The sequence below is a fragment of the Centroberyx affinis genome, unplaced genomic scaffold, assembly GCF_046629955.1.
Source record: "Centroberyx affinis isolate AG114_WGS23_722 - 3 ecotype Tasmania unplaced genomic scaffold, CSIRO-AGI_Caff_v1 ptg001233l_1, whole genome shotgun sequence".
Lineage (NCBI taxonomy): Eukaryota > Metazoa > Chordata > Actinopteri > Beryciformes > Berycidae > Centroberyx > Centroberyx affinis.
In genome coordinates this window covers 112,689-129,168 of record NW_027279746.1, presented here as the reverse complement: position 1 = coordinate 129,168, position 16,480 = coordinate 112,689, and the positions used below count along the sequence as shown (strand labels likewise).

At 40.0% G+C, this 16,480-nt stretch overlaps 1 protein-coding gene across 1 annotated transcript; it reads right to left on the bottom strand.

Annotated features, from left to right (window-relative positions):
* Window positions 1-5,730: 5,730 nt before the first annotated feature.
* Window positions 5,731-16,055, bottom strand: LOC139648634 (KN motif and ankyrin repeat domain-containing protein 1-like). Its single transcript, XM_071524815.1, has 12 exons — window positions 16,019-16,055; window positions 12,607-14,939; window positions 12,315-12,543; window positions 12,067-12,219; window positions 11,342-11,450; window positions 11,008-11,187; window positions 10,735-10,822; window positions 9,773-9,992; window positions 7,470-7,612; window positions 6,732-6,932; window positions 6,375-6,473; window positions 5,731-6,262 (listed from the first exon to the last, which is right to left on the bottom strand). The coding sequence occupies exons 1-12, from the start codon at window positions 16,053-16,055 to the stop codon at window positions 6,203-6,205; spliced, it is 3,852 nt and encodes a 1,283-aa protein (XP_071380916.1). The 3' UTR covers window positions 5,731-6,202.
* Between the last annotated feature and the right edge of the window lie 425 nt (window positions 16,056-16,480).

Sequence of the window (16,480 nt, the reverse complement as noted above, 5' to 3'; positions counted from 1 at the left end):
CCTCTGCATGTTTTTAATATCGACTGTCGCCAGACGTTTTTTCTACCCTGCTGTTAAAGTTATCGGGTCCATTTTTTCTGAGAATGATTTTTGCATTGCATTTTAAGAGGGAGCGTGCCAGTTTGTGTCAGCTAACGCTGTGCAGGGATCTTAAGTACATGAGACACGGCTCAGCCTGCAGCGATACGGATATTCATGGTTCATACAATGCAAGCGGGAGCATGTTTGTGTGTAATGTGTGTGTGTTTATAATTATCCCTGGATTCCATCAGGGAGAGAGACACAGCTGAAATATTGCCTCACTCAATCTCACTAAATTGTAAATCCTGTGCAAAGACGACAAGGAAAATATCTGCAATGATGGAGTGACCTGGAACATTTTCAGTGAAAAATTGGGGGCTTTCTACATGCATCATGGTTTTGTATTCTAACACATCTGGTTTCTGTGAATCAATTTGAGGATTTTTCACATGTGCAAAATGCTGCTGGAAGCAACACATAAATCCCATAATGTTAGAAATCACACCACAGAAAAGGAGACACGGTACAAGAAAACAGACTGGAGGTAAAAGATTGTTGTTTTTTTCTGTGTGTGTTCTTGCATCAGCAGCATGACATCGTACAGTTTTCATCTTCACTGCAACTGGTGATTATGTATTCTGTAGCATGTTCAGAGGGAGAGACTGGGGCTTGTTGCAAAGTTTATTCTTGGAATGAGGTCAAGATCCTAATGACACAACACCGTCCTTGTCAATAATGCAGAAACTTGGCAACTGTAGGACCTGTGCTGGGATTGGAATTCTTTTTACCGCGACCAGAGAGAAAGCATGATGCCATGATCTGGAGCACAGATTTCATGCCACGCCACTCAGTTAAGTCAACCTTCTAGCCACTGGCCAAGGCTATTTGTCACACTTTTCTTTTTTTTTTTTTACTTTGCAGGCTGTATTTCTTTATTTACCATCCAACATTTTATTGTAACTAGACTAAAATCTTTCCCAAAATTATTATCATTAACACCCATCTCCCTGTGTTTAGTGAATAGTTACAAAATAATTATACTGGCAACATTGAACCTTTTTCACTACTTGCTCTAAATATTGCCATTTATTGGCACATGGCTCCAGAATTGTAGCCCACGTGACAATCTGTGTGGCAACTTGCCTTGTTATTCCATAGCCTTACTGGAGTTGAATGAATTATTCTTAAGCCTCCTGCACATCAAACTAACACTCACACTTCATACACCAGTTAAGAACACAGTGGAAAAACATCCAACAAATACTCGACTGTGGCATATAATCTACTCAACATTTCAGTTTTCTTGAACAGATTTATACAGTAATAAATTATTGTATTAATATCTATCAACTTGTTGTGTAGTTTTTAAGATCAGGACTACACTGGAATCTGGAAACTAGATGAAACAATAGAAAAAACACTAGACTTCTTTCAAACTGTGTTCTCTCCACTCTACTATAATAGCATTTCTATTGGTAGCCTTTGCTTTCTTTTATTGTGTAACATATCATATGATTTAATATGAGCTATATGTCTCAGGATTGAGCATACGATATGCCTTGTATTTAAAGGTTAAGATGCTAATGTTTCATTTCAGTATTGTCAGTGGAGCACAGTAAGTTTTTTTTTTTTATTATTTAAAAACATAAGACAAACGGCTAAAACTGGAACACATGAATCCAACATCGCACAGATACAGGCATCGCCACTTGCAGGTTTGAAATAATCATTAGCCAACAAATGCCAAGACACAGCAACACAGACAGCAAAACAGACGCCAACATGCTGTGCATAATGAATCAACGCCATTTGTTGATGGTATTGGTTGGCATTTCTTAGCTCAGAGGACAAGGGCATTAATTTGCATGAGATTAGAATTTGCCACCCAAATCCCCCTACATGCCAGCCTCACGTCATGACAATTAAAAATAGAAGGGAGCCATCCTTTTGTTATGCTTTTGAAGATGGCATATGTCAATATCTAATCAGAGTTGATTTTTTTATTCAAATACTAGGCCAATGTGGATTGACTGGATTGGCTATCCCCGGTGACATAGAGATATAATTTCATTATTATCTCTCCAAGATCCACTTGCTGAAAACAACACATTCAACTACTGACTGTTACCATAGCAACAGCAAATTTTGATGGTGGACCTTGTATGGCATTGTACTTTATTGCTACTGCTGGGGAATGACTCACAGTGCACTCAGTCGCACATGCACAAGCTCTCACCAAGGAGACACAGTGGCACAGTGGGTGGGGTGGGGGTGGGGGAGTAAGGGGGTGTACACCACCATGTGGATTGACAACATCAAAACATCTTCCCCTATTGTGCTGTAGAATAAGTTTTCTATCTTCTATTTCCAGTTACCACTTTTAAAAGCTTTACCATGCAAAAACATAACCATGTGGTTAGCTATAGTCACAGGAAACCAAAGCACAGGAATGAGATGTTTTTAGCTGACATTTCACTGTAGCCACTGTACCATTTTTGATTTTTTTTTTTTTTTTTTTTTATTTGGAAGAAAATATTTGATATACTTAAAAATGGCAAATTGGGACTTTACTATCCCTGTATAACCCCTTATAATTAATATATAACCCTTTATCTCTTATTCATTCATTATCAAAGCTCTTATGTTAAAATAAACAATGATAGTCTCTCAGTTGGAGGGCTAATGCAGAATTATCGCTCCACCTTAAATGCCATGATTGCCCGACTCCTGGCTTTCACAGACATGATGGGTTGGACAGGCATTCCTCTGTTGAAGACCATAGGGAATATTGACTGAAACAGACTGAACTGTGCCAGTGCATAGGTTATTCTGACTGTCTGATAAATTATTTACAGTTTATTCAAAGCTGAAATCCAATTTTAATCTGCCGTGGCGCAAACACAGACTCAGCTCTTGCCTATAGTGTGTGTTCACTCATTACGAAAAGTACTTTGATCAGTTCTACACTCTGTGATTCACAGTGTCAGGTCACAAAGCCACTTGGCGCCCACAGTGAGCTGTCTGTGCTCTGAATAGATGTCAAATCATTAAAGCACCTTGCCATCCTATCAAGATGAACACAGCAGCTACTAGAGGTTTTTAAAATGATCAAAGTTTGGAAAGCTAAGACATTGGTTTATGGAATGGTACGTCAGTGGACTTGTAGAATGATCTTACCTGAGTCCATATCATTTGAAAGACTAGATGAAAGAAGAGGTAGGATCCATGACCAGTCAGTCATCAATCATCCAATCAATCAAATCAATATAAGCTACTGAGGACTACAAACTCCCAAAATAAGATGCCAGAACCAGTTTCAAATTGGTAATCTTAAATGCATTAACATATCTGATATGATGTGGGCTGTAAGCAGAGGTCGAGATTAAATATTCAAATGAATAAATTAATTTTGATGAGCTGCCTGCCAATCTAATAACTATATTATTCCACCATAGTAATTTTTGTTTGGCTTGAGGTTAATTCGGTTACCTGAAAGACTCCTTGAGATTTTCATGCAGGTGGAGATGTGCATAAACGCTCTAACCTTCTCAAGGCAGAAGTAACAATATGAATGGTGTAAAGGACGATATGTATCTTATTGTTTTTTTCAGTAAGAAATAAGGAGTAAATAAGTCTTAAATAATTACAGTTACTAAAAAGTCTGATTTCCAAAAGGTGTACTATACTGCAAATGTATTGAGACAAATACTTTGAAACCCCTATTTACCTAGGGAGTTGAGTAAGGACACATTCATGCCCAGTCCTGCCACAGTCTTTTGAGGGAGACTTTACTAATCTTCAGGCTACTACTGCCTGAATGTAAACAAGAAAATCTTTATGCAGCTCTGTACTAATCAGTGTTATAGAGCACTGAGCAAGAGGTTTTCCAAACATAACAGTTCACAAGACTTAAATATCTGTTTGTACACAAAGCTTGTATCTGGTTATAACTCCTATTGGTGCTATGTGACTGTTGACTGTTGTTGTGCTCTTTTGATAAGAGATGAAATATTGTTGGCTCATTGCAAGCTCTCACTGCTGTTGGAAATGCCAAACACTGAGTCACCAGTAGAGGCTGGTGACTCAAAAAGTTGGGGAGGACAGGACACAGAACATTCACAGTAAATTGTGGGGTAAAATGATCAAAAATAGCCCAAAAATGTATGGTGATTAAATCTACTGTGGTCAAAACTAAAAGACCTATACTTTTTAAAGTCTAAAAAAATTAAAGAGGCTCACCCTCCCTATTCACTATGGACCTGACTCCCCTGATCCTCTCTATTGATTAAAAACAAGGAAAAAGAAGCCAACACATTAAAGTAAAGTACATTTGAATAACCTAGTTATTTATTTTTCACAAAATTAATATTTTCTTCTAGACCATTACCTGTTTTGTGTCCACACCAACAGGAATGATAAAAAGCATAGCAATCTTCAGTTTTATTCTGTTCAAGACAGGTTAAAAGCCCCATAATCTTCCATACTGCACCTAAATTATTTCAGGTAGTGCTCTGAGTTGAGGTACTTCTCCCCAGTAGCTGTCTTGTTTTAAATCAAATGCACATAATAATATATAACCTATAAAAACACATTTTAATTTAGAAAACTAAGAAAACGTGTTAAGAAAGCTTGTGTTTTCTTACATTAAAATCTTTAGTGCCACCTACAGGTCATGTGCACAGAATATGGACAACATGAATTTGCATACTACTTGTCCTTAACAAACCCTTGTATAGTGTCCTTGTAGCCAGTCAATGTGGGAATAAGTCATGCCAGCTAAAGGTCAATGAATGGGTGAGTGTACAACACCTATTATTACTTGGCTAAAAATGTATTCTTTTGCATAAAAACTTTATGTCATCATACTACCTGACCATTCAGCATTTTTCTTTAAGTTATAAACTGCTGTGAAGTAAAGGAAAAAACATTAAGTATTAACAACCAGCTACAACAAAGGAAATAGATAAAAAAAAAAAAAAAAAAAAAAAATAGGCTTGAAAGTCCATATAATAGTTTAGTGAACTACAAGTTGAAGTCAAAAGGACACTTAGACATAGATATTAGACTAACAACAAACAAATTCACAAAGCTTCTTTAGTACAATGAGAGTCGTAACAGATTATCAGTTTAATACATGGTTAGAAAATATTTGTTTGCAATTGTGCCTTAAAAGAAAATAGTTTGCTAACTTCCTTTCCAAAGTTTGAGGCCTCACCTAAACTTTGCAACTTTTTTTGCCTAACTTGCCTAAAAATCAAATTTACCTGACACTACAGTATATTGTACTGTCAGACAACACAAACCGGAAGACGTAAATGGGTATTCACTGTTATAGATTACAATGTTTTTAACTTAATAGACTTTTTGAAAAAACTGATGGTGTTGACAAAACCTAAGGACGTCATTTCAGGTGGCAGAATGTTAGAATAAATACTTTTTAAAATGTACATTCATTGTTTGGCATGTTGCACATGCCTGTTTCACTCAGTGTATAAAATCACAACTTATTTTGTTTTTTACACAGGTCAAAAAGGCAATCAATGAAACCCAGAATATTTTAAAAATTATGATAAAAAATATGGATGTACAAAGTTCCCCCAGTTTCAACATTTTAATTAAAATTTTCATCATGATTAACAAAATCTGTAAGACACATTCTGTCCCCGTTCTGTAGGATAAACTTAAGAATGAAATAATATAATTGCTGAAAAGGAAGTATATAATAAATGATTCCAGCATATAACATTATCTAGTCTATATCCTGAATAAAGATATACTGTCATGCTTTATATTATCTGTTGGGTTACATTACAGTCCACCTTATGCTGTCTTATGCAAATACTAAACTATGGTGCATTTAACTGGAGAGTTGCTTGCATACTGTCAGGTGGTGGTTGACTATTATTGCTCTCTCCAACAACTGCAAACAGCTATAAGGCTGAAGCTAGGAATAATGAAAGAATTACCATGGACAACCCAAACAAAGAATCATTCTGACTAACTTGGTATCCAACTATAAGTTTGACACTCAACATTTCTCAAAAAATTATTGAAAAGCAGAGCCCCTTTGTTATGAATAATACTTTACTGGGAGTTCTGATACTGAAGCACCTCATGAATATCATAAATGAAATCTCCATTCACGTAATCCAAGGCAGCAAAGGGATGTTGGGACATCACTTCACTCAAAGATGTTTCTTCCACCAGGGCTAGAGAGCGACTTGCCAAGACGAGGAGTTCCCTACAAAGAGAGAATGGGTGCACGCACACAAGCAGACACACACACAGTTAAAAAAGTAAAACCGGTACTTTAATTCTTGAAATAATTATTGTGAATATATTGAGCCACATACCCCAGCCTGTCCTTTAGAGAAGTTAGCATGTGCATAAAGAAGCACTGCAATGTCGTTATGTCCTGCCTCCAATGCAATGGACAGGGCTGTGCTTTCATCCTGTGTACACAGAGACAAAGCAGAGACATTCTGAGAAGTTTTGCTCTGTATCGTAATTTAGTGGTGGAATATGCATCACATTATACACACTACAGTACTGTATTTGCCCCCCAAAATGCTTGATTTAAAGGTAAAAGTTATGACACGTTTACTGTCTGTTTGTGTGATGCCATGTGTAAGAGACAAACATAAAATCCTGCAGAACGTAAAGCCACCAGGCCCAAAGAGGCTGCAGGGTGGCAGGAATGACTCACTTACACTGTCAGCCAGGGTGGCATTGCAATCTGGCTGTGCCAGCAGTAGTTTAACAATGTCAGCATGGCCATGCTCGCTTGCGCACATCAATGCCGTGGAGCCCTCGTCGTCCTGGAGATTGACATCTGCCCCCTGCGCCAGGAGTGCCTGCACCATGTCCATCCTGCCATGGCTCACTGCCAGCATCAGCGCTGTCTGACCTGCCTGAGGTGCAGAATAGAGGGGTCAAACACAAACAGCAGGTTAATGCGACTGAATCTACGTATCGCAACCATTACACATATAAACCTGCAGCTTGTCTGATGAACCGAGACATTTGCATTCTCTTCTTCATTCACTCCTTGAATATACACATACAGTATATGCATGCACACACACACGCACACATACACGCACACGCATACACTCTCACTACCATGCTCACTTTCCCTGCATTGTTTTTATTTGCCTTACACATTTCATTTATTTTATGCTTTTTTATTCTTTTTGTATTAACTACAGTTTGTTTTCTCTTCTTTTCTCTGGTTTTACCATATCTATGCATGAATAAACTAAACCCACTCCTATGTTTGGAAGAATCAAACTACAAATATAATAACCCAAAGGAAAAAAACACACATCCTTTTATAGTATGAATGAGTCAACAACAGGCTTACTCATCATCACAGAGAGAAAGAGAAAAGAGACAACATAGTCAGCCTGTAGGACATCACACCCACTAGTCCTGGGCAACAGACTAACCTGGCTGGCCTTGGCATTGACGTCTCCTTTTGTGAAGAGCTCCTCCACCACCCTCATGTCCTCTGGAGTCTCCACAGCCGCAAGTGCAGCCAGCATGATGGGCGTGTAGCCTGCCTTGTTTTGCTGATTCACGTTGCACACCTCTGTAGTGATGGCAGTCAGTGGGGTCAACAAACATATGAGAGGGAAGTTATGTGGATATAAAAAAGAAAAAGATGAACATCATTTTTTATCATTAGGTTAACCACAAAGGTCATTGGTGGTTCTTTCAAACACTTTACAGTGATTGCACCAACTTTCATCTCATAAGGAATTGTAGAACATGGTTTTGTACACAGCCTATTCTAATAAAGAAAATGAGCATAACTGATTGTGACTCCACTAAAGCTGCAATAAGTGACATTTTCTGACCACTAGAGGGTGACAGAAACTGCAACACATTTGTAAATAACCCACAGCAAGGCCACTGCACTATGGAGGCCTACCAAGGACATACATTGCAAAGCACCGTGCATAAAGGCTAATAGCTAAGCTAACTGTACCTACGTTGAAGTCTTGCTGGTTACTAATCTCCCTTTGCCAGGCCTTTCTCCCACTGAAGGTTACATGTCCCATAAAGTGAACAGGTGGGTAGCAAGTTTGCTAGAGAGCCGCTTTCAAATCGCCTTAAATCTTTCAAGGAATTCTGAGAATCTGCCTTATCTTCAACTAGCCACCATCTGGCCTAGCTCACTTGTACTTGTACTAGACTGAACAAAAAATCAAATAAAATCACCACTGACACTCCCACCCTCTAAACAAGGATACTGAGGATATGTGAACTTGTCGGTGCAGAAATCAGATTTGGTAGGACCAAAAAAAAGGCCTTGAAACTCATTAATTCCTTCAGCCATCACTGAACCCATGTAGCAACTTATAATGTAATAACTGCAGGATAATGTAATAACTTGACAAAATGTAACAAATGTGCCTCTAAATGGGTTATTACTTTATTCTACTAAAATATTAAAATATTCTTAACTGATGACGCAATAATAATACTGTCTAATAATGTAATACCTCGAAGGATAAGAATAATGTTATAACTCAAGTTATTACTTTTGATTAGGCAGTGTTATTACATCAGTTAAAAAATATATTACAACTGTTGGTTGTAATTGTGTGTATTTTAAACTGCGCTACAAATTGCTCATTGAGGACATTAAAGTTTTGTAATCTAATCTCCCTATGTGCCCAGAGAAGACCAAGGCGCTGACCCTAAATGACTCTCACTGTTTACAGCCTTAAACATTGTGCCCCTTTAAAGAACTACTGATAGAGATCCAGCAGGAGTCATATTAGAAAGAGCTGAATACTCTTATGGAGTAGATGCAAGTTGAAGTGCCACTGACAGCTTCCCTACACTGTTCTAGCTTCAGCATCTGTACCAGCCCACATAAAGAATACATCAATCCTTCTGCTAGAATAGTAGACCAAGAATCAGTTTCTTAGCAAGTGCAATTCATTCGAGCCCAACTACTTTCACATGCTGAGAACTACTCACACTTTCAAAAGTAAAATTACCATTTTGTAATAATTGACTATCAACCTAACAATGACAAACATCTCACTTGATTGGCTATGCTACTGTTAACATAATTAATCATTCATCCTATTGTCATGAGAAGCTAAGGTTTCTTTCATTTGAGCAATTATTTTTTCTTCGCTATTGTATATAATTCATTCATATTGTGCAGTGATGCCTGATAGCGAATACTATTGAATGAACCGTTGGAGGAGCAATTTTACCCGTGAAACTGATATTGGTTATAATTCAGTACCTGTTATTATTCATTTCAGCACCCATGTTTTTTGAGAGCAAACACAGGACAGAAAAGAGTGCTGGAGGACTTCATACAAGACACCTTCCTATGCATTCCAATGAACCTAAAACAGGCTAAACCCAGGACTATGTTAGTTTATGCTTTTAATTAGTCGAGCACAAAGGATCATTTTAGCCCAAACTGTCTTCTTTTAAGACTAATGAAAACACATTAGTATATACTTGTAACTGATGATTATTTTCTGTCAGCATAACTTAATTAATTGTTATGGTATTCTATTAAGTAGGCACAGAAATTGTGGTTTCTGAACTGTAAATAGCACCAGCAGGATAATTTGTCCTTAGCTTTTTTGTTGGTATTGTATTTGTAAAATTACAGGGAAATATAAAATGCTCTCCAATGAGGAAAGGGATGGGGAGAAAGGAAAATAAATGTCAAAATGTTAGCAGATGACCTCTAGTTGCCCTGTGGATATATTACCTGCATCCAACATCTTTTTGACAACGCCAAAGTTGGAGTGAGACACACTGTAGTGAAGAGCTGTGTTTCCATTGCCATCAGCCAAATTTGCTACATGTTGCAATACCGAGGGTGATATAACCCTAAACGTTGACAAGTAGTCTTCCACAATGTTAGGAACTGCTGATTTTTGGCTGGACACACGGAACCACTCTTGCTGCAGTGTGTGTAGACAGGCATGCTGAGGGAGACAAGAATACAAGCACTCAGGTATGTGTATTAAAAAAACATGAATGTTTTTTAGCCATGGCTCAGTTTTGCAAGTTGCCATAATTCACAGAGTGCAGAGCAATTTCAACTTTAGATAGTCATGAACATGCTGTAATTATGGGAATGTGACTGAAAGAACATAAACAAAGAAGACAATAAACTAATAACTCACTATAAAAGAGCTCCAAAACAACCCCATAAAGGGAAGGAATAGAGAAAGAAAAGAGGCTGTCTTCATTTCATCCACAAAAAAAAGCATATTTTGTAACATGTTGGAAGGAGTTTCCTTAGAATATCAAGTTTCATTGTAGCCTCTATTTGTAACTTATAAACTATATCGCCTCTTTTGCACTCTCCTCTCTATCTGTTCACCTAATTATAGCAGAAGTCAAGAAGTCCCTTTCACTTAAAAATAACACTGTTTTTTTAGGTCAAGAAAGATTCCATGGCAGAAAATTACAGAGTTGACACATTCCTGGGCTTTTTGTGTCCAATGCCAAACTCATTTCTTTTTTAAATGACATACTTGAACACACCCTGCATCAGCATTTCTCCACCCCCATCCCTTCCCCACTCATGCCCTTGAAAACACATAAACATACATACACACATAGGCAGGCGCACACACACACACACACACACACACACACACACACACACACACACACACAGCTTCTAGGCCTCTCATGCTGAATACGGTAAGTAACACTTACCAGGTCCCTGCTGGATAAAGTCGTGTCATCACTCAGGTGGATCCTTAAGGCTTGACATGCAGAAAACATCTTTTCACTTAGCTTAAACCTTAAGGGACAAAATGCAACTGCTTACTAGGCACTAGTGTACAATTCAGAGGATCTCTGTGGTAAAAGTTAGCTTGAGTACACCAATATATAGATTATTATTATGTTATTAGGGTGATGTTCTTTAATGCAGTAACCTTATTCAAATAAAAGATTCATTAATTTTAAAACCTTGTAGACTCCTACCTCTGTTGTGTATCTGATGTCACAGAGCCTTTCAGGTCCCTGCTGGAGACACCTTTGCCCTGTCCATCTTGATCAGACTGGCCGGGAACGTCCCTCCATTTTCTGTTGCCTTTCTGTTCCTCTTCCTCAGAGTTAGCCTCCTCACTGGCAGACGGCCCATAAATTGACATGGGGTCTAATCTAAGGACAAACCACAAGGGTTTAATACACTGAAACTACATGAACATACCCAGGCATGCGCATATACACAGCATACACCCCACAATGGACAAAGCCTGAGGACATGGTATCCATCACAATATTACAAATAAGAGGTTATACAGGACAACCTTACCCTGTGGTCACCCTCATAAACTTCAAGGTCTTCCTGTTGCTGCTGCAGCCTTGGTCACCATTTTGTTTCTTCATGATAGACCGCAGCATATTGACATTTGTTGGCCTGTCTAGGGACAACCATGGAACACAAGCCTCTGAATCCTAATATACACCACACTTAATTAATATCATTGTGACATTCGGAAGGTATTAACTTGTATTAAGTACAATCCACGTAGTTAATTTTAAAAAGTCAGATATAAAGCCAGTAGGTCAATCTGGATCAGTAGGAACTAAGAATGTAAATTCATACGAAGTGCAGGTTGTGCACCATGTTTTTCTTACAAATGTAAAAGCATCATTTTAAAAGGGAAAGCATTCTCTTACACAAGTCCTTCCTACAAAGCCACTCAATTTTAGACCCTCTTCAGCCACAAACTGCTATGAAATGTATGCTTTCCCAAAACCCAATATCATACCAAACATTGCAAGTGTACGCCTCAAAGCGTCAATTTGCCAAGCCAAAGACAGCCACTTCCTCTAAACTTCATACCAGTTTAAAGTGGGACTTGGGAGTGGTCTGTGAATAGAATATTTTTAATCTTTTGAACAGACAGTGGCACTTTTACCCTCCTGATGCTTACTGTATCTCTCAGCAAGATGAGCTTTGAACATAACAGATAAAGGGATTATACAGGACTAACACACTGACACACACACACATGCATGCACACACAGATTTACCTTGCAGAGCTGAGGATGCCTGTTGTTCTATCATTTGGATCCTTCTTTTCACCTCTGATTCATTACAACTGAGTTGATAGATTTCTGACTTTGCTTTATCACTATTAGAGGAGTCATTTGAGAGCCGAGACAGGGACTGAAATGGTCTGTTGGCTGCAGCAGAGAAAGGGGATGTCAGTTAAGTTTGTGAATGGTACCAAAATATATTTAACAAAGTAAATAATGAACACCAATCCCTGCAGTGCTACCTGTAGACTGTGAGTCTAGAGGATGGACTTCTGTTCCTCCTTGTGCCGTGGCTGTGTTTATGCAGGTCAGCTTGGAGCTAATATTTCCTAGGCTGCTTTGCTGCTGAACAAACACCTCCCCCTGCTCACTGTAGCTCTCTGTGAGCAGGCCCTGCGGCTCTCTTAGCAGCCTCTGCATCTTCTCTATGTAATGGTTCAGCTCTGGGTCCCACTGGGACTGTGCAGACTGCTGGAACATATGGCCAGGTATTTGGGGTGAAACTGAGAAATCCCGTATTTTCCCCTCTCCTACACCAATGCTCCTAGTCTTGGTGGGGTCAGGTAGATGGGAGGGTCCACAAGCCATATTCCGTGTTTTCAGTCCAACCAAGAAATTCTCATTAATGTTTGTGAATCCAACACCTGTGTCTCGGGTTGCCTTGGTCACTGTCACTGGTGTTTGTTTTAAGGTACTTCCTACCAATGTTGCGGTTCCTACGCCAACTGAGCGGGTCTCTGGGATACCTTGGATGTCTCGGACCCTGTTGCCAACAGACACTGTCCTCGTAACAGTCTGAGTGGTGTTGGTGTGCTTGTCCTGGGTATTGAGGACAGTGTTGGTGCTGGAGTTGGTGTTGAAGGCATGCCTGGTACTGGTAAAGCGTGACACTGAATTGGACACTGTGTTGGTGCGCTGTGAGGCTGTCTGCGGTGATGCCATGATGCCCAGATCAACCCCTCTGACTGGATCTGTGGCCATACCAAGAGAAACCACTTCCTTTGCGTCACTAATCTTCATGCCAACTGAACAGTACTCACAAGTCAGTGAACGATGCTCCATCTGTCCTTTCCCAGACCCCAAATTCTCCATTTTTATATCTGTGTTGGTTTCTGCATCACACACCTTTATCTCCGTCCCAACCCCCTGTGTGTTTGTAATAACTTGTATCCCCACACACTGTTCCCTGTTCTCCACTCGCTCCCTTACCTCCCAGTGGCTCATGGGTAGATCCGGGCCTGTGCTTACATTGCTAAGGTCAGGCGTACAAGATACTCCCACAGTACATCTCTTCACCTCAGTCATCTCCCCTGTGCTGGCATCTCGGTGCTCTGTATGGTTACCCACTCCCTGGCTCCTGGTGTGAGGCCTAGCCTCAGTGCCCGTACTCACAGTAGATGGCTTAGCAAAGGAGGCCTTGTCGACTCGGTTTCTAGCCCCTGCAGCTTGAAGCTCCAGCTTCAGACGACTCATCTCTGTCTGGAGAGCTGATTCTTTCAACTCTGCTTCCAAGTGACAGATTCTCTCCTTCAGGGCCTCAATTATTTGTTGCTGGGCATCAAGCTCTGCCTCCCGTTCTGTGACAATTCCAAGATTGACTTCAGGTACTCCTGTTGCAATGGACCTTGTCTCTATCTTTTCAGTGTCCACATATTTGTTTTCTTTTGTGGGTTTAGACAAGATGATGCCTATATCATCATCAGTTCCAATAGCAACTGACTTGACAGGTCTGTCATGCAGTGTGCTATAGCTTATTCCATGCCGTGCTTGCAAACGTCCACCCTTGATGGTCCTTTCCAGTGCCTGCATCTCTTCAGTCAGTTGCCTGAACTCCCTGAGGCCAGTGCAGTCACTTTGCACTATGCCTTCAAGTCCTTCCTCAGTCTTCACCTGGTTCTCAAACTCAGAGACCCTCTGGAAGTGGTCAGAACTCCCTACACTATATGCTCTCCTCCAGATCACATCGTTTAGGTCCTGGTTGTCATTCTGGTTCTTGAACTGAGAGACCAGTTGTCGCTTTTCCTCCTGAAGGACCGAGATCTTCACCTGTAGGATAGGGATTATTTTCACCTGCTCCTCCAGCTCCTTCAGCCGCTGCAGAGCTACCACCATCTGGTCACGGACATGCTGCAGGTGCATGGGGCCAAGACTTGTAACTGGGGTGGATCTGCCAGAGCTCTGTGGGCTCAGCCTCAGGGACCCTGTGCTGCCTCTACTGCCAAGGGCGGAGCTAAGGTGGACAGTCAAATCACCCCCAGTGCCTGTAGGCTTGTTCCCATTGTTGTTATGGTTAAATGCTCCCAAGCCAGTGAAAGGAGATAGTGAGCCAGTGGAGCCTATGCCTCCAAAGCTGGCCAGGCGTCGACGGGGATGGGGCTCAGGTGGAGGCTGGATGGTCCTCTCCTGCTCCAAACGTTTGCGGGTCTCCATAAGGGTCTTTTCCACCAGGGGGTTGTGTCTGGGTAATGTAAGACATCTCGCTGCAGGCAGAGGCTTCGACTCAGGAAGTACCTGAGAGGCTGTGGGTGCTTCATTCCTGGAGGGTGGGTTATCCGAGGAGGAACCATGGGGTGGAGGACGAGGGGGCCGACCTCTGGTCATAGAAGACATGGCCAATAGTCTAGTATCATCACTGCTAGATGATGACAGGGATTCTGAGGAACGCCATTGGCCAGGTGAAGTTTCATTTTGTGGTTTTTCCACATTATTCACGGCCACTCTGGGCCTCCTCTTAAGGCTTAGTCGCTTAATGGTGGTGCTGTTCTGGAAATCGTTCACACACTTGAGGTAGCCCAGGTCTAGGTGATGACTGTAGGCTGCCTCTGGGTAGTAAGGCACACACTCTTCAGTGCCTTTTCCACTGTGACCTGTTCGGATCCATAGTGGGAAAACAGCAATAATTTATTTCTCTTACATATGTAGCAAAAATTAATCCAAACATTGGGTTGGAAAGTGGGAAATCTGAAACAAAGAATGTGGAAATAACAAAATTCCTATGTTCCCCTGATTGCATGTGGCAATCATGAAATTATGAAAACCACAGTAAACATGCACCATGCATTGTGATACTTGAAATCTACAATTTCAAATAGTAAAACTCTTTCAAAAAATAAAACATTGTTTGCCTCACCTACTCGAGTGCAAATATTCACAAATAATTCACATTCAGAATCTAAATAAATATCCTGAACAACTCTTTGTAACAAACAAATATCATTATTGAAAAGCTGTGATAACATTCTGTAAGACTTACTGCACATAAGTGTATTTTTTTATTTACTTCAGATCCTGCAGTACCATTTGTTCTTACCTCAGTATTATATGTTCATCTGTGACCACTTCGAGTCTTCTCTCACCCCAAAATGTTTTTGACTATAATCTCTCTTTGCCTATCCCACCAGTGGAGGAGGGACAGAAGAGGATTTACCAAGCGTGTAGACACACAGTTTTGAATAGTGATTGGCTGACACTTCTCTCCAAATGGTACGTCTCTCTGCATAGACTGGACCCACTCTATAATTACTGTGCAAGCCTCCCTATAAATGCCCAACCATATTCTAGGCAGTTTTTCTCAACCACAGACATCTTCCAAGTATTTCAGCCACTGAATAAACAAAAGAAAAAACTTTCTAACCCTTTCTCATTCATCCACTGACACTTTACTGAATAAATGTTGTATTCCATCAAACCAGCAGATCAGTATTTAAGTGTTTAGGTGTTGAAATTTATAGGTGAAAAGAATGTACATTAAAGTTGTTGGAGATGCAGTTCCTTCTTATCTTTGCTATGTTACGTTTTAGGTTTTCCTTAAGTCAACATTAAATGGCAATGTAACCACTATAAACAAAGGGTGGAATACATTTGTGCGTTATATATATGAAATTGCAGAAATTAGGCATCAAGCAAAAAGAGTTAGCAAATCAGTTATAATAATAATAACAGTTACCTGACCCATTTCTCAAGATGTAACCGCCTTGAGCCATGGACGTATGTCACAGTTTATCAATAGTGGAGTGATCCTTTCACTTACGTCCAGTCGGGTCTTTGAATAAATCTAAATTAAACAAAAACAAATAATAACTTAATATCTTTATCATTTACATTTATCTATCATTCTCTTCCCTTATACATTCATTGTCCTTTTGCATCACTCTGTCAAGTGCACACACACACACAAACTCTCTCTCGCTCTCTAACTCTCTCTCCCTCTCTCTGTCTCTTGGCTCAAAGCCAACAGTCAATAACAGATAACCTTACAATGCTTGCATAAAGGAAATGTAATGCCATGCTAGACACATTACAGATAATACTGCAAATGCACATTAAGCAAAAGGCTGAGCTTCAGAGCATAACGATGACTCGCTGTACTGCAAAGCTGTATCACTTTTCCTGTAAGTAAGCATCTCCA

Excerpts from the sequence above, each read along its gene's own strand:
- LOC139648634 (XM_071524815.1), bottom strand. The coding sequence starts at position 16,055 with ATGGCTCAAGGCGGTTACATCTTGAGAAATGGGTCAG. Across the intron at positions 11,451-12,066 it reads GGCATCCTCAGCTCTGCAAG|ACAGGCCAACAAATGTCAAT; the intron begins GTAAATCTGTGT and ends GGTTGTCCCTAG. Across the intron at positions 9,993-10,734 it reads CTTTATCCAGCAGGGACCTG|CATGCCTGTCTACACACACT; the intron begins GTAAGTGTTACT and ends TGTCTCCCTCAG.